The sequence below is a fragment of the Pithys albifrons genome, chromosome Z (assembly GCF_047495875.1).
Source record: "Pithys albifrons albifrons isolate INPA30051 chromosome Z, PitAlb_v1, whole genome shotgun sequence".
In the NCBI taxonomy this organism is placed as follows: domain Eukaryota; kingdom Metazoa; phylum Chordata; class Aves; order Passeriformes; family Thamnophilidae; genus Pithys; species Pithys albifrons.
The window spans coordinates 52352503-52376175 of record NC_092497.1 but is presented as its reverse complement, the minus strand read 5'-3'; the positions used below and the strand labels follow the sequence as shown (position 1 = coordinate 52376175).

Below are 23673 nucleotides of genomic sequence, written 5' to 3'. Positions count from 1 at the left end.
GCACAAAGACTTTTTAGCAAGCAAAATATTTTGGCCATTCTTATTTTTACTGTGTGATTTATAACACTGTCCCAAAGCCCTTTGTGAGTTTAAAATGCTGTGACCATGTTTGCCAGGGAGGAATGCTCAAATATAATATTCCCAGAGCCTCACGTTCCTCTGTGAGGCCAGGATGCTTCAAATACTGACATGGATACTTTTAATTAATTGTAGGATGGAATTTTGGCAGAATCAGAGCCTACATGAGTGGCCATTTCAGAAACACCAAGTAGGTATTTTACCAAGGACCTTTGCAAGAGCACAGAAATGACACAGAGCACAGAAGTGACTTCAATGAGATTCCTTTTGGAGACAGAAGAACTGGATCCCTCTCCCTCAAACAAGAACTGAGTCAAGCAGAAACCTGATGCTTATGCTTAGCTCTTCATTTTTAATGCTGAAGGTCAATACATGTTCACTTTGTCTTTGGAGAAGCCTTAAATCCAAATGAATGCATCAGTTTGGGGCAAGGAAAGCTCATTAACACACTTTCTAATTCCTGCCTTTACTCATAGTGTCTAACGAAATAAGAACAAAATTGATGTGTTTTCAGAATGCATTTTATTTATTTCTTTTTAGAAATCACCTTAACGAAAATGTTGAAGTATCAAAAATGACTTTTTTTTTAATGCTCTGGGTTTCTAGAGGTTAAAATAGAGGAACTATCTACTTTAGAAACACTTTACTTCTAAGAGCAAGGCCACCTTATAATGCATTAATGCTGTAGAGAACCTTCAAATAAAAGGGTGTTCCTTTGGATGCTTTGGATCAGAAGAGACTATTCTAAATACATATCTGCATCTCAAACAAAGCTGAAGATGCTTCATCTAGACCATGCCTAGGCTGAGCTGAGAAAGGGGCAGCATATAAGGGAAAGTACAGTGGTACCTTAAAATCTTCTTTGTGTCTGACATTCTCTGGGGACATCTGGAAAACCTCAATACAACCAGCAGAGACTGTGAGGATGCAAAACACCTCAGTGGTGCTCTCCCTTCCCATATACACTTGATAAAAGGCCTACAGAGAGGATAACTTATTTTTTAAGGACATCACAAATCAGGTCTACAGCCTCACAGTGAAGAACGGGGACAAGTGCAGTGCAGAAGGGTTTAGAGGGGTGTGCCACTGAAAACCACCTCAGAGCACAGATCTTGGCTCTACTCTATAAATAAGCCTTTTAGTTTTATAGCTTATTTCTGTCAGAAGTACCAGTCTCTCTGTCTCCCAGCCCACACATGGCTAGATGTCATCGAAGAGGTCCTCTGGCTCACGAGTGTTTTCCAGTGTTTCCAGGTTCCAGTCCAGGGAATGCTGGCCTGACGTCTTCTGTGAGGCCAGATCAGGTCTGGAAATATAAAGCAAAGGGATATGAAACAGATCTGGTTAGAGATATAAATAATTCCAACATATACTGTGCCAAAGTAACCCTTTATAGCAAATTCTGAGCTTTTTGTTAACGTTACATTGAAGATGTAAGACCCAATCCCTGGCTGAGGTGGTGATGGCAAAACAAACAGATGAAATTCAGCTTATAAATGTCACAGCTTCAGCTATTTCATTGCAATGACCATTTCATCCAGAGGAGAGTGAGGGAGGGAAGAAAAGATGCAGGAAACACGCTGAGAGTACAAGACACCATTCCCCAGTGAGGCTCTGCCCTGGGAAAGTAAGGTATCCTGTGTGTCCAAAAACAGGGACATTTCCAACAGCTCCTGATCCCTGCAGGAATTAATCTTACATGTACAGAGACTTTGTGAAGGGAATTAGAACAAAATTAGAGCAGAAAAATACTTAGCAGAAAGGTGTGAATCCCCAGACTCTCATGTTCCTCTGTGAGGCCAGGATGCTGCAGATACTGAGATGGATGCTTTTAATTAATTATAGGCTGGAATTTTGGCAGAATCAGAACCTACATGAGTGGCCATTTCAGAAACACCAAATAGGTATTTTACCAAGGACCTTTGCAAGCCACAGAGCACAGAAGTGACTTCAGTGGGATTTCTTTTGGGGACAGAAGAACTGGATCCCTCTCCCTCACACAAGAACTGATTCAGGCCCTTAAACTTTTGTGAGCTCAGAGAATTGTCAGTCCCAGGGATATGCATTTCCAGCGACAAGATATTTCAGGTCAGCATCACTCCCTGCCTTCAAAACAAGGCATTATCTCCCAGTCTTGGCTCAGTACTGGGCTGAGGGAATTGGTGCAGGAAGCAGGAATCAGACCTGACATGCTTGTAGGATTTGAGGCTGGCTGGAACTTCACAGATGGCTTCATGCCCAGGTGTGCTGCACTGGTGCAGTCCTGACAGCAGGTGAGAGATTCACATGTTTCCAAGGCCAACACATCCTCCCCCAGGATGGGGAGGACCAGGCATGGTGGGGAGAGAGTGTTGCCCTCAAGTGCTGCCCTGAGAGGGCTCAGTGCAATGAGACAAACTCCTAAAATCTTAATTTCCAGACTGATTCAAGCACTCATTTTGTCTTCACCTGCTCCACACTGTACAGCCAACACTAAATGAAGTTCAGCAACTTCTTAAACTCGGATCCAAACTGACTCAGAGCCAAAACTCATCCCTAGAAATCTCCAGGGAGCAGAAGTCTCTGTGAAACACTGCAATTCCAAAATGCAGTGAGCTCCCCAAATCACCAGGCCAAGCACAACTCATTTTTTCCCACTGCAAGTTCCTCAAGTCCATGGTCAGAGCTCTCATTCCTGCTGTGGCCCCGGGGAATGAGCTTCATGTCGTTCCTCTTGTGCTCCTGAGGAATCAGCAAAGCCCCAGTAAAGGTTGAGTCTTGGATCTGTCCCTTCCCTTCCCCAGAGTTCTCCAGCGTTCGGAAGGGTTTCACCACCACTCATCACTCCAGTTCTGCAAACCCCTCTAAATTCAATGTATTGCTACATTCAGATTATGGTAATTACTTTATCTGAAAGTCTAACTCGCTTTCTGTGAGGAAATTCTTCCAAAATGCTCCTCTTCAGCCCTGAATAATTTTGTGCCCCAGCACTTTTTGTTCTCCTTTTGGTGCCCAGTGACACCCAGGCAGATGTGTGTCTCGCCAGAAGTCACTGGGACAACAGTGAAACAGACCTGACAGAACTGGGGACTCAGCCAGAGACCTCAGAGCACTGAACACTGCTCTGATGCTGGAAATCAACTGATTTCTACCCTAATTTAAAAATAAATACAGGCAGCATATCCCAACAGATTTACATTCCAGTTCACTCACTGAAGGGGTGTTGCTCTTTTACTTTTCCAGGTGTATCCAAAGCTTGGAGCCCGCAGTGGGAACAACATATGTAAATGACAGTGTGGAGCCGCACACTGATCATTTTAATTAATTCTGAAGGTCTCATTAGCAAATAAATTAGACTGCGAAGGCCTCTGTGCCACCATAGAATATTTCAGGTATGGAATATTTTTTTTTTGAGCATATGCTCATTTATTACATGGGCCTTTAAGAATAAAGGACTTCTGAGCCCAACATTTGCTGACTGTGAGGTTTCACCTATTCCAGCATTTTTGGATTTTTAAGCCTGATGGTGCTTAAGCAAAGTCAACATGAATTTCATCCTCATTGGCTAAAACAACTGTTTTTAACACTGTATTTCAGATCACATCCATAGGCCAGGATGTGATGTTGAGTTTTAACATTACGCAGTGAGAACTATTAAGCTTCTGTGTCCTTGTAACAACATGGTCCTCATTTAGTCTCCAAAAGCTGTAACACCTGTGAATGAACCAGCTACACTCCCAGGCTGGAAGCTTTAGGTTTTTCACACGGAGATCAGAAGAAAGTTCATTTTTGGTTTTAAGACTCAGTGATTGCTATTTGCATGGCAATTAGTCGCTGAATGCCAACAGCTTGTTTTGTGCTGTGGAATTATCTTGACTCTTGGGTTCCCAGTGAGGCCGTGTTACCACATCCCAATGCATTTCTGAGCTAATTTCTTTAAGTTGCAGTGAGTTGTACAGCCCCCTCTTGCCAAAAAGCCTGTAAGTAAGGCATTCTTCTTAAAAGTTTATTCTTCTGCTGGATCTCTTTTTGAAGTCCTGCCTTTTGGTAAACTTAAACTCCATTAACACATCTGGAGAACTGCTGACTATAAGAGATCATTTCATATTTCCTGACATTTAGTTCACAAATTGAGACAGAAGACCAGACCCACAGCTGGTGTGAATCACTGGAGCACTAATAATGTCAGAGGAGCTCTGCTGACTTACACCAGCTGAGATCCTGGCCCAGGACCTGGAAGAAAGTGGTTACATGACTTGGTATTTCTTTCCACAGCTGAGTAAGAGCCACAGGGAACAGAAGACACACAACACTTTGGTCCTGAGCAGCACAGGAGCTTGAAGCCATGCAGGGTGATGGCTCTGCAGAGGAGCTACACAAATAACCATTTTTCTCTGAAGGATGAAGGGTTCTTGCACTTTGCTGTGCTTTTAGAGACAGCCCAGCATGCTGTGGTTATGATTCTGCTCCAGTTTTTGTCCTTGAGCAACTCCCGTGGGATTTGGAAAGGGAAATACCCTTGTAAAACAGTGTAGATATAAAGACCTTCTGAGAAACTTGAGTAACACAGGAGGCATCCTTGTGCCCTTGAACCATTACATTATTTTCCTCATTTTTGGGTAATTAAAATAACCAGTTCCAACCATGAGCTGGCATTTCTCTGAGAGGGGACCTCAGCTCTCACGAGGGTTTTAGGAAGAGGCTGAATTCCTCCGAGTGTACATCTTTCTTTATCTTGTTTTCCTGGTTCACTTTAGTCTTTTTGACATTGATCTTAATGAAGGCTTAATGCCATGAGCAGATAATAGCAGAAGATATAATCTGATATATCCTTTCCTCAGTGCCATAAAAATAGGTGGCAGCAGCAGCTCGCAGACAGAGAATTCAGTCATTACAGAATTAACCTCAAGTTTCTGAGGCACCTCAAATAGTAACTAAAGCTTATGGTGAAATCCTGGCCTGGGATAACCAACATTCTCTGATGCTCCCAGTGCTCCTGGGACACATCCCAGGCTAGTGGGCAAAAAGAGGAAAGTTAACCATGAAAAGAAATAGTGTAACAGAAGAGGGGGAAAGGCTCTTGGATGAGCAGATGCATTGAGAGCACCATGAGCAGACAGCTCTTTAAGGTGGAATACTGAAAATGTAGGTAGACTAAATGGAAGCTACCCGAGATTAAAAGTGTGATGGTATTGCCCTTTACAGATATGCTACAACGACTACAATATAAGATAAATTACAAAGGTACTTTTCCTTTTAATTCAATATAGAATGGAAAAAAAAAATAAAACGTGTTACATTTTGGCAGTATTAGGACTATTCAGCTTCTAGATGTAGTCTAGGCTGGCATTTATTCCCAGAAATTATATAAAACAAGCCCATATACTCCTAAATGTCTCTGCAAAATGCAAAGCCCAGCAAGTCTTGAGGAACTCGCTGGACACCATCAGCATCATGACCTGAAATTACAGGTCATGGTCTTTTCCCTCCGTGAAGAAATTGCATTTTTTTCTGCCCATGTCGACCATCTGAATAGAGTGATGGTGTCAAAGACCACCAGAGTCCAACCTACACCTGGCCCCAAAATAAATTTATGGAAACTACAGAAAAATACTGAAGAAAGAGCTGAAAATGATTCCTGAGGTGTCCATGTGTGGCATTTTCCTGTGCTCAGTGCACTGAGCAAACAGCCTGGCCCCAGTCAAGGTCACCAGACAGACAAGAACAGTAATAACAATAAGCTTGCTCAATTACACAGTTAATGAAGAATATTTTCAATGCAGCAACCACATATTTAATGTTCAGCCAGGGAATCAGTGTTCCTTATTAAGCTTCTGCCCCTGGCTGGAGGCCAATCTGCAGCTGCACCTGCATCCATCACCACCCCTGCACAGTAGGGAAAGCCTGGAATTCCCTCAGCAAATGCAGCTTAAACCAGAACTTCAAGAACCAGGAACACCACTAAACACTGTCTTCAGCTCCTGCAAGTGACACTCTTCTAAACTAAAAACTATCAAATGGGGATGATTTTGGTTTATACTTATACAAGTTGCTTTTGTTTCTGCCTTTATATACCCTTGGAATCTGTCAGAGAGAGGAAAGTGGGCTTGGAGTCCCTCAAGCAGCTCATAAATTGGCACAGTGATTGCAGCAAGAGCTCATAAATAAGGCTGCTAAACTGAGAAGATAATCTTATACCTCTTAATGATATAACTTTGAATATTTGATATCACTTCCAATACCCAGTCCAGATCAGTTCACAACACTGCCAATCAATCACTCTATTTATTGAGTTCTACAAAACTGAAACTTCTTTAGGGACTTGTATCCTTTCAGTTGCAAATTCCCAATTAACTTCAGTTGGCATTGGTGCAGGTCCTTATTGAAAAAGAACATTCTGGCTTAGTAATATAAATATATCTCTGGATTTTTCCATCTGATCAAAAGCATTTGCAGATGCTTACTAACAAAACTCTACTTAAAAATGTAGTAATAGATGTCACTTACAAGGAAAAGCCGAAACCATATTTGGTTTAGACAAGTGGCACACATTTCTGTGGCTCATTTCCACTTAAACTCCTTCCTGCTTAAATAAACTAGACCACATGGACTTCTAGGAACACACTGCCTGCACTGGGGAAAAAATCACAAACCTCCTAATCATGGCTACAGAAGTAAAGAGCAAAGGAAAACTGAGTGTGTCTAGGAATTTTGTCTAGGTCTTTCACAAACCCAATGCATTGCAAATGTATTGGCAAATGCTGGGAGAGGTCTCTCATGGCCATTAATTAAGCACCTTTTATCACACACACATTTATGTAACACCAGCACAGGCTAAAATGTGTCACAGTCCCACTCCAGGCTCAGACCTGCAGCTCCTTGGTCTCCCTGACCCTTCCCTCTCCCCTCAGGGGCATCACAGACAGTGCCCAGAGACCTGGGGGCAAACAGAGGTCCCTGGACTGATTTCTCAGATAGGAAATGCATGTTCTGCTGCCCTGAGGACAGGAGGGCCCGAGGTGGTTGTTGCAGCACTGAACTGCAGATGGGTGGGTTTTCCACCCCAAAATCTGGTGACTGAACATGGCAGCTACAACTGAAAACCATGTTGAAACAAACCACAAAAGTCAGAGCATTTAACTGGAGAAAAATGCAGTCAAAGTATTTAGTTTAAAGCCTGAGTCTGTGCTTCCAAAGCCACCTGAACCCCAGGCTCAGCCTCCAGCTCTCTGGGGTCCATCCCTTGCATTTAATGCTACAGAATGAAACCCTCCACTTCACAAATTAATAGCATTTAAATTATTCTGAAAGAAAAATGGATTAGTTCAGTGTTCATATGATGAAAGGTTGCCTCTTAATACTAGACTAGAGTGCCTTGATATCTCTTTAAAATTACAAGCTACAGCTAAAAACATCCTTGTCTCAGAAGGATGTAGAAGAATCCATGGACATAACCCATAAAATGATCTTTCAAAAGCTCCTGTGAGTGCATGAAGCACATTCTCCCTGCTGAAAAGTTTGTACATGTACACCTGGGTACCCTCAGGAGCCCATTTATGCCCAGATTACCTATTATCTACAGATATGCTCTGCAGGTTTTGGATCATTCACTTTAATCAGCTTATTGCAGAAAACCACTCTGGATCAGCAGAGCATGTGGGTATCACTTAGGTGTGTGATCTCTAATGACAAAATGCACTCAGAAAGAGCAGCAGGCGAATTTTTAATAAATCTGGGAGCAGTGACTTGAATAAACTAGGAGCAGGATTCAATTTACAAGCTAAGGTAGAGCAGATAAAGTACCACAAGCTTTTTGCCCCCTCTAAAAGGTCTCTATTGAATATAAAATTGTTTTAGCACTGAGAACTCTGCTTTTCTTTCTGCTGCCTTTTAACTCCTATTCAACTTCTCCCAATATGTTCCTCCTGACCCATCTGCAGCCACAGATCCAAATTCATTCATATTTTTATGAAATAAGATCAAACTTTTCATATTTAAGATCAAGCCCCTGCCTACAGTGACATCTGTGAGAGCTGAAACCTTTTCAAGCAGCAGTACCAAAACCAGGGGGAAAACAAACAAACAAACAAACAAACAAACAAACAAAAGGACACAGATTATTGTCTTTTGAAAACACAAGCAATAATGGAAAAATAGGCACAGGTAGACTTTGGGGTGTGGAAAGTAAATGAATGTGAGCTGAGGATAGAGTGGCTCTGTATCCTGAACCTCTTAACTCAGTGATAATATTTGTTTTCACTCTGGGTCTGTGTCAAGATGCTTTAACAATCTTCCCTTGGAGAGTCCAACTATCAAAGCTTCTATCTGGAGTAAAGAGGCCACTTTCAAAGAATTTGTTGTATTACTGTAAGGAGCAGGAATATCTGCAGGTCGTGATGCAATTCCTGTAAGACAGCCTGTAGCGCGAGCTCCAAAAGCCAGATTTTCTCCCCCAAAGCTCTAACAGGTTTCCACCCACCCGATCTCTCGGGGTCTGCCTCAGCAGCAGTGGCTGCAGTAAGAACTTTACCAGGAGCATTTAACCACAGACCAAAGACACAAGTCATTTCTTGCTTGGTAAATGCTGCAAAAGAGTTCAGAGTACGAGATTCCTAAGAAAGGTTGTGCCATCTCCAAATAACCAAAAAAACCCCAACTAACCAAAGATGGTTTGGTGAAAATTCTGATATAAAGCAGGTTTTTCTTCCTAATGGACCCTTTTACTTTTTATTTCATGAAAAGGTCAAATTCACAGAAAGATTCTTCAGCCCCTAAATTTCAGAGACTTCAGAACAGTTTCCATACAAGTTGCACCAGGAGCCAGGGGCATGCCCAGCTCACTCCTGCACACACAGCCCTCTCCAGCATTATGGTAATTAAGGTCATGGCTTAACTGGTGCCAAACCAGCACCAGTCACGCCCTGGCAGGGATGGTGATTTCCCCAAGGGTGAGCCCAGAATGGCCACCAGCCAACATATGTCCCTGCATCAACAAGTCATCCATGTCTTCTTGAGGAAGGAACTGATGGGCAGTTACAAGGGGCAAGAGAAGGAGAATCACCATCTGGAACTTCAAAGAGAAATTTCTGGTTAAAACCTTTCCACAGTTCTGGGAACAGTTTCAGGAAGCCCATGCATCACAAGTGCCCCCTACTAGGTGTTTCTGCGCAGGCTTCAGGGTTTTCCAGACACCTGGTCCATCAGGAATTTAAGAACAGGGTCTTGGATAGACTTCAGGCAGCTGGGGCTGGACTACGAGGCTCATCAAGAACACCAACCCAGCACAGAGAGGGTGTGACATGTGATGCTGGTGCCCCTGGGCTCACCACCCTGACAGGGGGACATCCCCTTGCACTCTGCCCTCCCAGGCACAGACACCTGTAGGCTCCAATTCACATGTGGTGTGACCAAAACACACACACCAGACTCATCAGTTTGGCCACTGCGACCTGCACTGAGGTGAAGTCAGGGCTGTCCTGCAAGGAGGGAACTGGCAGTGCCAGACAACCCCAAACAGGCAATGGGAAGGAGAAACTGCCAGATGGGAACAGCTGTCCCTGGGTCAGCTCAGTGCTGCCCACAGAGGCCAAGGGCAGATGCTCTTCCAGCCTCCAACCCTTGGAGGGTCCCTGAGCCAGGGCTGCCTTTGGTGTATCCAGGAACATTTCTCTTTCACATCATGTCCCTTTGTCCCCTCCAGACCATGGAAACTTCCAGAGTCTTGAAGACACTCCACAGATTGGGTAAAAACCAGCAGAAAACACAGAGTACAATGAAAAGGGGGGAACATGACAAAATTGATTAGATGCCAATGCACAGTAATCTTCTTTACAAGGCTGTCTAATTTCACAGCCCAACCCAGATTTTACCTTCAGTTGTGATATATTGGCACAAACCTCAACTACCTGCAGCAAAGTTTCCTGGTGTTAAAAGAAACATTCAAGCCACACACATTCTAAAATTTTAATACACAGAGAGCCTTGGAAATTGCCCAGGTACTGCACCACTGACAAATTGAGATAGTTTGACTTTTTCTGATTTTCAGCACGGTGCTGCAGAGGAATTTTTAATCTCACAGATGCATTAAGAGAAAAGGGACCATCACATGGGAGGGCAACTGGGACTTTATTAGGAGAAGGCAGGTGCCAATCAGAGTAGAGTTTTCATGGTGTTCATGTGACACAGATGCTGCCTGCGGAAAATAAGCCAGGTATACCACTGAAAATGGAATTACACCTGCATCTTGAGTTATTGGTAACAAGTCCATTTCATGGAAAACCATCTGGTTTTGTCCACCCTATGGAACTGGGAAACAGGAAAAGAGTAATGCACATTTTTCAAGGACACCTCCTTACCTGATGCATCAGTTTTTTAATTTCCAGGGGAAAAAAAGAAATAAGAACCAATAGTAGGTTTGTAGTCCAGCATCACAGGGAACACACTGTCTGCTGTTCAGTAAGATTGTGACAGCTTTAGCATTTTGAATCCTGACTCTGTCTGAAATGCGTACTTTGCAAAAGAGAGTAGGAGAGAAAGAGCAAGACAGGAGTTTCCACCTAAAAGAGCACATCACTGCCTCATGCCTGGAAAAAATTCTCACTATTTGCATGGGTAGTTCAGGTAGTACAAAGGGATGCAAACCATTTAAGAGAACGAGTTGTTCCCAAAGCCTTTATGTATTTTATTTTATTTTATTTTATTTTATTTTATTTTATTTTTAAATATTTATTTTATTTTATTTTATGCAATTTTATGTAATTTTATGTAATTTTATTTTATATAATTTTATTTATTTTATTTTATTTTATTTTATTTTATTTTTAAATATTTTATTTTTTATGTAATTGTATTTTATTTAATATAATTTTATTTTATTATATTTTATTATATTTTATTGTATATAATTTTATTTTATTTTTAAATATTTTATTTTATTTTATTTTATTTTATTTTATTTTATTTTATTTTCAAGCACTGTTCTAAGGTAAAAATAGTTTATTCAAAAGCTTCCCAATTAATCTGGCACTCTGAAAGCATTCCTGGTATCACTATGGAAAGAAAAAAAAAAGGAAGAATAATTTTTCAGAAGTCAGTCTAAAGCCCAGATTTTCATTCAAGCTTAGCTTAATAACTCCTTGTTCCATAACCAACATTGCTTTTAAAATAATTCATCAACCAGCTTTCCACCAGAACTATGAGAAGAGAAATCTATTCTATATTTTCATCCTTGGTGTTGCTAATTGCAATACAATATTCAGGCAACAGTAATAGGAACTCCTTCTAAACCTGGTGGGAACCAAGGAAAGCAATTACAGTCAGGTTTTGGGACTGTCAAACTGTCAAGTTTTGAGCTTAACATAATTCTTTGGAGTTTACCCTTTCCCTGTTGTAGAAGAAAAAGATTGCAGGCGGTTTTCTGCTGAGAATGCAGTGAGACCAAGGAAACATCATTTAACTGCAGAACACCAAAACACTATACAAACCACCAAATTTAAATAATAAATTGGATATTACTAGCAAAAAAATATTACACACCCTTTAGCCACTTATCTTCTGGGATTCTACAGGGCCCTGAGGCGCTTTGATGGGGTGGGAGTGAGAGAAATTTCAAGGGTGTAGGAAGAGTGTTCATCCAAAATTTATCTATTGTTTCTCATTTTCTGGGGTGGAGACACATTGCATTGAGGAAAAAATAATAAAAAGATATAAAATAAGTCAAGAGGTTTTAGCCTGAATATTGAGATTTATCAGCAGAACATACTTTGCCTAAAGGTCCCCCCACAGCTGCCTGCAGAGCCAGCACTGATGCTAATGCTACACACAGATGTTGTCACACAAGCTTTATGATCATAAAAAATCATCAAATTGCCAAAACAAGGTGCATTCTGTGTCCTCTGTGCATGGAAAAAGACATTGTATGAAAAAAGATAAGTTGTCTGTACCTACAAAAAGGGAGGGTGTTCAGACCTAAACTGCTCCTTCCTTTCCCTCCACAACAGCTCAATGACCAGATAGGGACATTTATCTGATTCTTCATAACAGCAAGAGCTCAAAAGGCAGAAGAAAGAGTTGGAAGAGAAGATAGAAAGAAAAAAAACCCCCTGTTATTTGTTTACTGAAGCTGCTACAGAACCAGAGCAGTAGAAACACTCATGCTCCCAGGCAGAATTTATACAGTAAGATGTTGTTTCTCTTCCTGTAAGCACCTTAGACCTGTTCCCAGCATTACAAAAACAAGCAAATTCAGAAGGTTTGGAAGTGGACTGAAGGCTTATCAGAACCACCCAGTTCTCCTCAAGGCTTTAAACATCAGAAAATCATGAAAGGAAACAGCTCGTGTGAGATTTCTCTACTATTGCTTTCAAAAACCAGAGGGGATAAAAACAGCCATCCCCCTTCTGCAGAGTGGAGTGAAAAATGGTATAACAAAAACATTCAGGACAATTCTTTTGAAGTTTGGATCAAAAAAAGGAATGAAGCCTTGGGGGCAGTGGCAGGCGAAGGGAAGTGACTGATTTATCCCACTGAGTCATTCATCTTCAGCACCTCTGTGTGTCTATTACATGCCAGCAATCAGAAATGAGACCACAGAAGTGTGATAAAAACAGATATTCCTAGAAAACTCGCCTTGCAGATGATGCTTAATTCAAAGGTGTGGGGTTTTTTTCTTTCAATCATTGCCTGAAAAGACAAAAACTCCAGTGAAACTGTCTCTGATGAACAGTCCAGATCGATAGGAGATGAACAGCTAGAACTAAATCAATAAAGGGATGATGAACCCAAAGACACTTGTTTTTAAAGCAAAAAACCCAGACAGTTCAGATTCCCTCACACTGTCCTGCCTCACCAGACCTGATTGGGCTCCACACAGCTTGAAGCTGATGAGCCACTGTGCTGCCAAAAATGCCTTAATGATGATTAATTGCCTGTGCAATGACCAAAAATTGAAGTGCTGCAAGGCTGGGGGAGGGAGAGAAAATCTTGAGTCTCCCAAGGACCACTCAGAGCAATGCAAGTTTGCACAAAATCCGCATTTATGGAGGGGCTGTCACCGCAGGATCGAAGGAAAGGGGTGAGCAGATGTCACACCACGGGGCAAAACCAGCTGGTTACCATCACAGGTTTGGCACAGTCACACTGCACAGGTGTGTCTAAGCTGTGGTGGCTGGTGCAGCTTGTCCCAAATCAGTGCCAAAACCACCTGTTTTCCCACTGTGCCTCCCCATGCATTTATTTCATTTATTGCTTCCAGCCTCCTCGTCCGGCACATCCCATGGCAACACCCAAGGGCTGCACTGATGGGAACAGGGACACAGCAGCTCCCTGGCACAGACCCAGGGTGGGTCCAAACTGGGAGAAGCTGGAGCTGTGTGGGCTGCAGCACAGACGTGTGCTGGTGGGCAGGAGCAGTTTTTGCAGGTTCTGCAAACCACACTCCACCAAGACCTCCAGAGGACAATGCACTGTCCAAACGTGAGCTCCCACAACGGAGAAGTGATTTCCAGACTGGAGGGCTTGCTGGGTTAATGAGCTCACAAGTGCTTCTTTGTGCCACAGGAAGCCTAAGGGAACCTTCGGGGGGGGGGGGGGGGGGGGGAAAGTAAAAAAGAAAATTAAAAATTCAGTGTGGAGCAAGAATGTTTTGGTGGTTGTCCATGTCTGGATGCCACAATTGCCCTGTATCCTCCTCAGCTGAACAGAGCAGAGACATCACAGTAGTCTCTGCCACTCCTCCCTTCTCAGGAAGAGGTTTTTCCCCCCTTTCCACAGCCTGTTATCTCAGAGATCATAGAATCATAGAATGGATTGGGTTGGAAAAGACCTCCGAGATCATCAAGTCCAATCCTTGGTCCAACTCCAGTCCCTTTACCAGATCATGGCACTCAGTGCCATGGCCAATCTCAGTTGAAAAACCTCCAGGGATGGGGAATCCACCCCCTCTCTGGGCAGCCCATTCCAAGGCCTGAGCACTCTCTCTGCAAAGAATTTTTTTCTGCTCTCCAACTTCAATTTCCCCTGGCAGAGCTTGAGCCCATCGTGCCCCCTTGTCCTATTGCTGAGTGCCTGGGAGCAGAGATGTAGAAGATGCTACAAACCACACTGTGAAGAGTCCTGGTAATGTTGTTTATTACTGCAAGAAAAGCACAACAAGCAAACCACACCACACTAATGACTGTTGTGCAAGGACAAATTCCAACCCTGCCATCCAAGGGGAAATAAAACATCCTTAAACAAGAGATCTGGAAACAGATTTTTTCAACACATCTTGAAGTCAGTTTGCTAAGTGGCTGCCCAGCCATTCTTGCAGCTTCTGGCTTCAAGCACTCCTTTGCACCCTGCAATATCCCACCTCTAAGAAATCCAAGGAAATATCTGTGGTCCACAGGCCCCTGAACTTGTCCCTCACATGACAGATACTCAGGGAGCTCTGCAGCACCAAAGGTGTATTTCAGAGCCTGCAAATCTCACTGTATCTGAATTTGGAGGCTACTGAGCAAATTTCAGGAGGGTATGTCCCTGCCAATCCTCCTTGGAATAATCCATCTTTATGAAGCCATATTTATTACTATTACAGGCAGTTGGGAATTGCCTGGCTATGCTTTTCAGCCAAATCAAAGATACACATTAAATATACATCCATGTTACTTCTAAGAAACATTGGGAAACTAGGGCTTTGGGTACATGAACCAAATGACCTAATTACACTCATCCACATACAGCGTTTTTCCTACTCACAACAGATAAAATGCTTAGCAACCCTCACTGCCCTTCCTGAAATTTGTTGTGCAATGTTCCTGACACCAGTGCTGCTCTGGTCTTTCTTAGGCGTGACTGTTTTAAAGACCAAACCACATGCATTGTCAGAAAGTCGTCAGGTCTCCTTCAAATTTAAATTTTAGAGTCTTGGGAAGAAACAAGAAAAAAAGGCTTACAAATTAGACTAGTATGTGGCACTGTCCAGCATAAGTCTGACATCCAATATTAATGATTATTGCAACACACAGCACCTGAAATGCAGATTACATTCTCCTTTGTATCCAAGCTTTAAAAAGCATCCTCCCCACCACAGAACAAAGCCATTAATATTTCCCCTTTTAAACTACCCCAGATATATGACTGGGTTTTGGGAACTGTCTAATACATGAAGGAAAGACAGATGTTGAATTTATATGTTTGCCAGACAAAGTATATAGAAAGCACCAAGTTAAATTTGTTTTTGAAGAGCTTTTTGGGAGGGAGAACAAATGAGTTGTTCTGTTTGCTGCTGGGACAGCACAGTGTTTATCCCCAGATTCTTCAGGGTCTGTCTCACAGAACTGGTATTTCTGGGTGAACACACTAAAAACAGTCTACAGGTAAATATTAACCCAATAACGACAAGGTGAATAAAGAGCATTTCTTGAGACAATCTTTTACTTAAAGCTAATTGTTTCAGCACATTGATCACTCAGGCTTGAATTTCTGTGCTGTTAGAAACTTGGTAGAAGAATCTAATAAAAACAAATGATCAAACAAGTCTTTATATATTTGGGTGTCAAAGGAGTATTTAATGAATTGGAGCAAGTCCCAGAATATGGACAGCCACGGCTTCAAGTTAAATGGAAATTTCCAGTAGAACTACAGTTACCTCAACAAAAGACATGTAAAAATAACTTTGCATACATTTTATCACAGCAATTCATCCTTACATGCTATTTTTCAACTCAAAGAGATAATTTTAGAACAGAGAGGAGCGTATCTTGCTTTCTGTCAAGATGAACACTTGTGACATATAGAGCACAGAAAATAATCCAAAATGACAGAATTGATTTTGGAAAATGACACTCACTAACACAGCCAGCGGTGAGCAATTCCAGGTCGGGTCTGATCTGAACCACAAACTATTTCTCTGCTTAGAGCTCTGTGGAATAACACTTTAACAGCACCGTGGCAGATTCCACGCACAAAGCCCCTCATTTTGAATATGTGACTATTTCCTCAGAGCAGCAAACAGAGTCTCATTGTAGTGATGACATGGTAAGCAAAGCATATTTTTAATTGAGGGGATTAACACTGAATTAAAGGCAGGCTGTACTTTGCTGGGTTAATTGGCATTAATTTTCCACAAAGGCATGACGATGGTTGCATTTCTCACAGCTTTATTGCTTTAATTGATGCATTTCAGAGTGGTTAGGATGTCCTGTTCACTGACAGCCCTCTCCACCCCTGACTTTCCCTACTGTCCTACCCTGAGATGCTGTTTTCCACATTACAGCCCTGTCCTGTTGGAGCACAAACAGCTGAGCCAGGATTTCAAACCCCTCCAACTGCAGGCCCTGCCAGGAGTGTGAGAGCCCAGCATGAAGAAGCAGATCAGTGGTCCAAGCCCCTGTTGCCTGGTCAGTTCTTGCTCCATTGCCAGGAGGCAGTCATGCCTCTGCTGTGGTTTTGCAAAAAAAAAAAACACCACCAAAAAACACCCCATGAATTATATGTCAGTACAATGAACTATCAATTATTGTCCCAATTTGCAATGCTGGGAATCAAATCCCAAAGAATCTGGATGATCAAAGGGGAATCGTGGGTTGCAAATTTTATTGCTGTGTTTTTACTGGAACGCAGTTTGCTCCTCCTAAAATCGTCTGCATTAACACAATACATGGTCTGGAGCTGTTTAAACAAAACCTCATTCCACAGTCCAGCATTTCAGGGAAATTAGCCAAGTAATAAGACAAAGCATTTTCTTTAGGGTGTAAGAAAAAAGCAGGAAAAGTTTTGAAAATTTGACTTCTGTCCCTAAAGCCTTGAGCTTTGGAACTCTATGCCATAGATTTTATTTTCTAGGTAATGAAAGGTATTTGTAATGGCTTTTACAATTAAATGAATGAAAACTGCCATAGAATCTGTTAGGGACTGTCAAACCACTGTAAAGAATTCACTGCTACGTCAAACCTACCATTAAATTTCTTGTGCATTTAGCCATAGGCATTAGAGAAGAAATAACAAGCTGAAAGAAACCCCCTCATTCAGGAGATAATGACTTAATTTAACCTCGAGAGCAAAACTTGAAGGCAGTAAATCAGCCAAGGGGATGCACGTAGCACAATGCACATGCAGCAATGCAAACAGCACTTGGTTCTCATTGTGATTTTCCACTCTGCATCCCGTTGGTGCGTTGCTAAAATCACTGGGAGGAAAAGCAGCACAAACTTGCACTCATGTTGGCACAAGCAACATCGAAATGGATGAATTTATGGAATTTATCCTGCTGCCACCAGCCACAGCTTTCATAGAAGGAGCTTCAGAAAGGAAAGAATCCTTGGGTGCTTTCCAGCAAAGTTAAATCTTCAGGAGAAACTTGGGGAACACCAAACCATAACTGTAAAACTATTTCCCCTGGGAATTCTGACATGGCTCTGCCTTCAAGCATCTCACAGAGCACTGTTCCTACCCCACAGATGGGGGGAGTTATGGAAAAATTACCTGTTCTGAGGAAACCCACAACAGACTCTGTCTCAGCAGCAATGGAGTCGGGTTGTTTTCTGGTTGGTTGGTGTTTTTTGAGTGGGATTTTTCATTGTTTTGGGGTTTTTTCCTGTTGCTGGCCATGGTGGTGGTTTTTTTGTGTTTTGTTTTGAGATTTTGTTCATTTGGTTTTTTTGTTTTAAGGTGAAGGTTTTATTCTTTATTTCCTTTTCTGTAGTGGAGAGACAAAAATTTTTTAATTCTTTTGTGACATTTTGCTATTCCTGTGTGGACAGTGGGGTCCCTCACACTAATAAAGTCTCAAACTTCTGAGCCTTCTCTCACAGCACTTCCTTCAAGTGACTTTTTTTTTCAGTAATTCTGCACAGTAGGATCCTGTGCATTGAAATTAAAAAAAAAAGAAAGAAAAAAGGGACTTTGGATGGAATCTCATTTATAATCCTACTGAAAGCCAAGGCTCCTGGTAGTAAGCCTGTAGTAAGAGTTAAAGAGACAAAGGTTTAATGTTATAAAGAGCTGTAAATCACAGAATTCCAGGATATTTGGGGTTGGAAGGGGTCTTTGAAGACCACCCAGTCCAACCCCTTGCCCAGGCACCTTACACACTCCACAAGAGCTGGAAAACTTACTCCATAGAGGATATGGATAAAAGTCTGAAGAATTAATTAAACAAAATGCTCGAAAACAAAGAAATAAGCAGACTTCTTTACAAAATGCTCTCAGATCTGCTGTCTTGCAAGAGATGCACATGTACTATGAAGTGCTGAGGTTGAAAGTGGAAAAGTCACACAGCACAAACCCTCTCTGCACATCAGCATGTACTGGAAACACTGCAGGGTTCCTCCTCTGCAGCTCAAAGATGAGTTTTTCAATCAGAGCAGCTCATTTCAGCAGAAACTACTCCTCAGTGTGGATGGCAACATCACTCAGCAAAGGCAGTGTCACCTGAAGTGGTTGCCCTGATACCCTTAATGAAATCCTGACTCAGGCTCTGTTCCACTCAGCTGATCCCAAATCACTCAAGTGTGATTGCCAAAGACACAGGGAAAGTGACACAATGCCGATGGGGAACAAGCACTGTGTCTACAGACTTCTAAGAAAACAACGTGTACAACAAGGAGTGGGATGCCCTGACAACTAAAACAGAAATTTGTCAGAATTCAGTTCTTGCACATCTACTGGAAACAGATTTAGCACTGCACTGGCTTCTTTGCATGCATAAACTAATCAAATTCCATATTTACACTGGTTTTCCAGAATAATAGTATTAGATGAGGAGTCTTCATTTACCTTACAAAAGACTGGGAAGAGAAAAGAGTTCTGTGGAGTTTGCCAAAGTAATCTTTATTTCCTGCAGAAGAACTCTTCTTCACTGCTAGTATTTCTGAAGCACACTGTTAAATTCAGCAAGAGTTGCTGCTTCTTTTTTCTCTGCAAATACTATTCTGCAAGCAACAGATATAACTGACAATTTCTTAATGTATTGTCCAAAAGCTCTTTTTCATTTCAAGCCATCTTTGCTAATCCCATTCCTTATATTACATCCTCTGCTCCGTGTTGATACCCTTCAAGCCTTATCAAATGCTGCCTTTGTTGTCCTTTAGCCACCCAGTATGTATTTAACCTAAAACCATTCCTTATAAATCCAGGCTCCAAATATCCTTCCCATGTTCTTCTCCCCATCTCTCCAGCTGTCAATATCCCTCTGCTAACGAGGCTTCAGCATCCTGAGTGACAAGAGACCTCTGCTTATTAGACTAAAATTGAATTGGTCTTTACTGCTGTCAAATCAGTATTCCAAATTCATGCCTAATTTGCTGTCATTTACTACTTTTAAGTCTCTTTTGGCATTACTGCTCAGCAAGGTTTCTCTCACTCATAGGAATCTGTGTCTCAGATTATTTTTCCCTTGGTAGGCTTGTGCTAATTAATGTTTCTAAAATGCCTTTAAAATGGAAAGCACTATATAAATATTAAGCACCCTTATCTGTAAGGGGAAACATGCTCCATTACCGTTGTCACATAAACTTCACATCAACACAGTCTCTGCCCTGTCCTTGGTCATGGGCACTTGATTCCCTGCAAAGCTCTGCTAACTGAGCACATAAATGGGAAATATTTGTGTGAGGGCCATGTACACACCAGGGCTGGGCCCTGCACGGTGTGTGTGACACACACAAAATATTGCTGAAGCCACTCTGCTGTTTATGTGCTTAATGTAAACAGAAATTCAGTCCAGTTTGCAGCTCTGCAAATGCATTTTACACTGATTTTCACTGTGTAAACACTGTCTCACTGAATTATTGACTGCCTAGCAACGCCTGGCAAGAGGATTTTCAATACTGAATGAAATTATGTTTGGTGAATATTAATCATTCAAAAACCAAAACAAAGAAAATCTTATACTTTCACTACCTAGCATTTCCTATATTCGACTTTAATGTGCATCATTTCAAGTGCTCTGCTCCACACAGACATGGAGCATATTTCTGTACACTTTAACACCTTTAAATCACTGCAGAGGATGGTGAGCATCATCCATGCCCTCCCACCAGGGCAGCTGATGTCCCACAGTGCCCTCAGGGACTCAGTTCAGAGCTGGTGGGTTTATGGCACAAAGCACAAACCTGAGGGGATGATGAGGAAGGAAACCAACCCAGAAAATTTGTAAAAGTAGGCATTAAACAGGCTGGCAAGGTTCACTCTTCCAAAATGCTGCATTCTTGGTCCTGGTCCAGTAAATCACTTACCATAGAAGTGAGTGGAATTATCCAGGTATTGGAAGGTTAAACCTGTGCTGATATGTTGTGTTTGGTTGAGATCTGCACAGACACCACACTCTAGGACTCACATACCACTTAGCCCAGGGGTTGTTTTTTTCCAAGTCTCCCAATTTTCGTCTCAAAAAGCTCTATGACAACCAGTCTGCAAGCCTCTCTCCAAAGGGATGGGGATGGCATATCTTCACTTTCACAGTTTGCCAACACACCTGTTTACTGTGGGTCATGTTATGAGGCATCTCATCACATTCCCTGTTTATCTGAACTAAGATCCCTCCACAAAGTTCAGAACAAAGAAAATCCAGCACTCAGTCTTCCTAAAGACTGCAAGGAAGCCATTCCATCCAACCCTCCAATGCTTTTGTGTGGCTGCCTGTGTTTGTTGAGCTCTACACAGTGATGCTGAACTCCTGAGTAACAGGTGTGTTCCCACTATTCCCTTCTGCAGGTGGAGGTGGATACACCTGTGTCTTATTCCCTAAACCACAGTTTCAGATAAAAAGCCATCAGACTGCTTATTCTGGAGGTTGTTTAGGTTGTTTGGGCAGTGCAGCACACAGCCAGAGCACCCGACTGGAGACCACAAGACCCAGAAAAGAGGCATTTGCCTCCCTTATAAAACAGAGAACGGAGCCTTAACCTCATATAAAATGTCTAGACTCTGGATAAACAGTCACCAGTGCTGGTGCTGGGGCTGGTTACTGAATTACCACAAAGTCAGAGCTGCACACTGCTGTCAGTCACACTCAGGGACAGGAACCAGGCTGGAGACAATCTTTGTGCTCCCCAGATCCACATGGTCAACCCCAGGTCCAGCTTCCCACCACCCTGCAGGTGATCCCCAACCCAGATCCCTTCTCCACTCATCTCCCTGAGAGGCAGCTGCAGCACAGGGGGACCTCCAACATCTCTGCCACTATGATTGTTTCATTTATAATTGTTAACATCAATCTCCACAACATCTCACTGAGTCAGTAAAAACACCAGGATGAATTCAGGACAGTCTTCCCAAAAACAAGGGAAACTTGAGATGCATCAACGAAATGCAAATTAAAAGGGCACACTTAACTAGCTACAATGGCTAATTTCAGAGGTACAGTACATTTTGTTGCAGTTTCACTGTTACCTTGATCATACAAATTCAACTGGCTTTATTTTCTACACGCTTTTAGTTGACTGTGACCCTCCATGCCCAAATTGCCTCAGACTTTGTTTCATGGCACAAAGCAGATAAACTACCACAATGCTGTGTTGGAAAAGAAGTTTCCTGTAGTCACACAATTACCCCAAAGGAAAGCATAAGCTATTTTTATTTGTCCTACTATTCCCAGTAAAAGGTAACCACAAAGACAGTGAGGGGGGATAGCAAGGGATTTGTGTCAAAGAGATGTTTGAGGGAATTCCAGCAAACATGCTGGAAAACTCACAGCCATTTTTACCAAGGTGAAAATGCCACATAAAACAAGTGTTTATCAGTAGTGATTACCTCCCCAGGTATTCAGTAGTGGGGGAAATATTTATGAAAAAGAGGCAACACTATTATGAAAGAACATCACCTGCTGCTGTTTCCACAGGCAGAAGGTTTAAAAGACGTAAAAACTGGGACAGACCTAAAGGAATTTTCCAAGATTTCATCCAGGAATGCCTCTTCTCTGGCTGAAAACCAGCTGGGCTCCTTGCTGAGCAGTCTTTAATCAAATTGTCTGTGGCAGAGAGAAAGATTCAGGAGAACTAGAAAAACAAAGTCAGATTCACTCACACGGTGACCTAAGCAGAAGCCTGAGCTGAGATTGAAAGGCAGAGAAAGTGAACAAATCCACTATTTCATTCTCATATTCCAGGTTACAGAGGCATAAACAGATAAATGTGTCAGTAAAATCAATTTGCTTCTACTGCACAGTAAGCTCTTAATGAATGACCAACCTCTCCCCACTACAGTTTTTTAAGCAATAATTTGTTCCTAGTCAAAAGGCCTGTATGCCAAATTTCAGCACAGAATAAAATCTTTACAGAGTAGTTATAAATTTTTTGAAAAGTGGGTTCTATGTACTCACATACACTTAACCATTACAAGGGCAGCAGGTGTCACTATAACAAATGATGTAAAGGTCAGTTTAAACATCAGAGAACCCACTGAAATACTTTGGAAATTGCCACAGGTCACTCAACACTTTATATGACAGAAAAAAAAAAGAAAAAAAAATCCCCTCCCTAACATTTAATTTTTTCCCCCACAAGGCAAAGCAAAGAAAACACAGACACAGATTCTTCGTAATTAACAAGACTGTGGTTTTACAGCCAAACATGGGCCAAGAAGTGAAAAGTTAACAAATCATTAGACAACATATATTGCTCTGTATGAGAACCGTGTCGATCTGCAAAATAGCTCAGGATACATGAGCATGAGGTCAACTGTTTTCAGTAGATAATTGTACATATAAGCATCCTTACCTCAGGGACAAGGCATGCAACAACACACAGGGATTTCTGGCAGTCTCAAAAAACAATTATATTTGCCTACCACGTTACCTAAACAAATACAGGAAGCCTGTTCACTAATCACAGTTACGATTTAAATATTAAGGGAAAAAAATCCATTTTCTTTCCTCCTCTTCTTCCTTTTTTCCCCAGAAAATCATCGGTTTCCATGGCAACGACACTATTTACAACACAATGGCCTCTTCCCCTTCTTGCTCAGACTCCCTGATGTTACAGAGCACTTTAACACCTACTTAACTTTAAAGCTGGGGGATTCCTACAGGGGTGAGGGGTGTAGGTGTTTTGCAGAGTTTGGGGACAAAAAAAAGAAGAGATCACGAAGGAGAAGTGGAAAATGCAACATCCATTTGCTTAAGGACAGCCCTGCTTTTCCTTTTAGGCTGTCCTATCTTAAGTGCTTTGATTTCCAGCATTACCTGCAGATTTCACACAGGAATTCTCCTCCTCCTCCTAAGCCAGACTTTGCTCAGGGATGGACCTGGTGGCACTTGAGTCCTACCAACACAGATGATCAATGGTTATCACTGATCAATGCTTTATTGTACATATTCTTGCCATCAAGAGCTTAGTTAAGCTAAGGTTGGCTGGGGCTTGGAGCAACCTGGTCTGGTGGAAGGTGGAAGCATCACGTGAATCAATGCTTTTTATTATTAATTACAAGATTTTTCCCTGCAGTTCTAGTGGGAATCGTGTTCATGTATTGATCTCTCCTATGGCAGTTCCAGCAGTAATTTGACTATCCTATTGTGCCACCTTTGCCAAGTCCCCGCAGGTTATTAAATACCCCATGGCAGGGGGTGTGACTGTATGGGCTTTGAGGTCCCTGCCAACCCAAACCATCTGGGGCTCTGTGAATAATTCACCACGACAG

General features: G+C 42.1%; 1 protein-coding gene across 5 annotated transcripts in view; it reads right to left on the bottom strand.

Annotated features, from left to right (window-relative positions):
• Window positions 1-588: 588 nt before the first annotated feature.
• XRCC4 (X-ray repair cross complementing 4) overlaps window positions 589-23673 on the bottom strand; it is a 162623-nt gene continuing 139538 nt past the window's right edge. For 4 of the 5 annotated variants that reach the window (XM_071580525.1, XM_071580529.1, XM_071580527.1 and 1 more), the window contains one exon: window positions 589-1384. In XM_071580525.1, coding sequence (XP_071436626.1) covers window positions 1279-1384 — 106 coding nt within the window. In that variant the 3' untranslated portion in view covers window positions 589-1278. The remainder of the gene's footprint in view (window positions 1385-23673) is intronic. The other variant, XM_071580528.1, reaches the window with a different exon arrangement.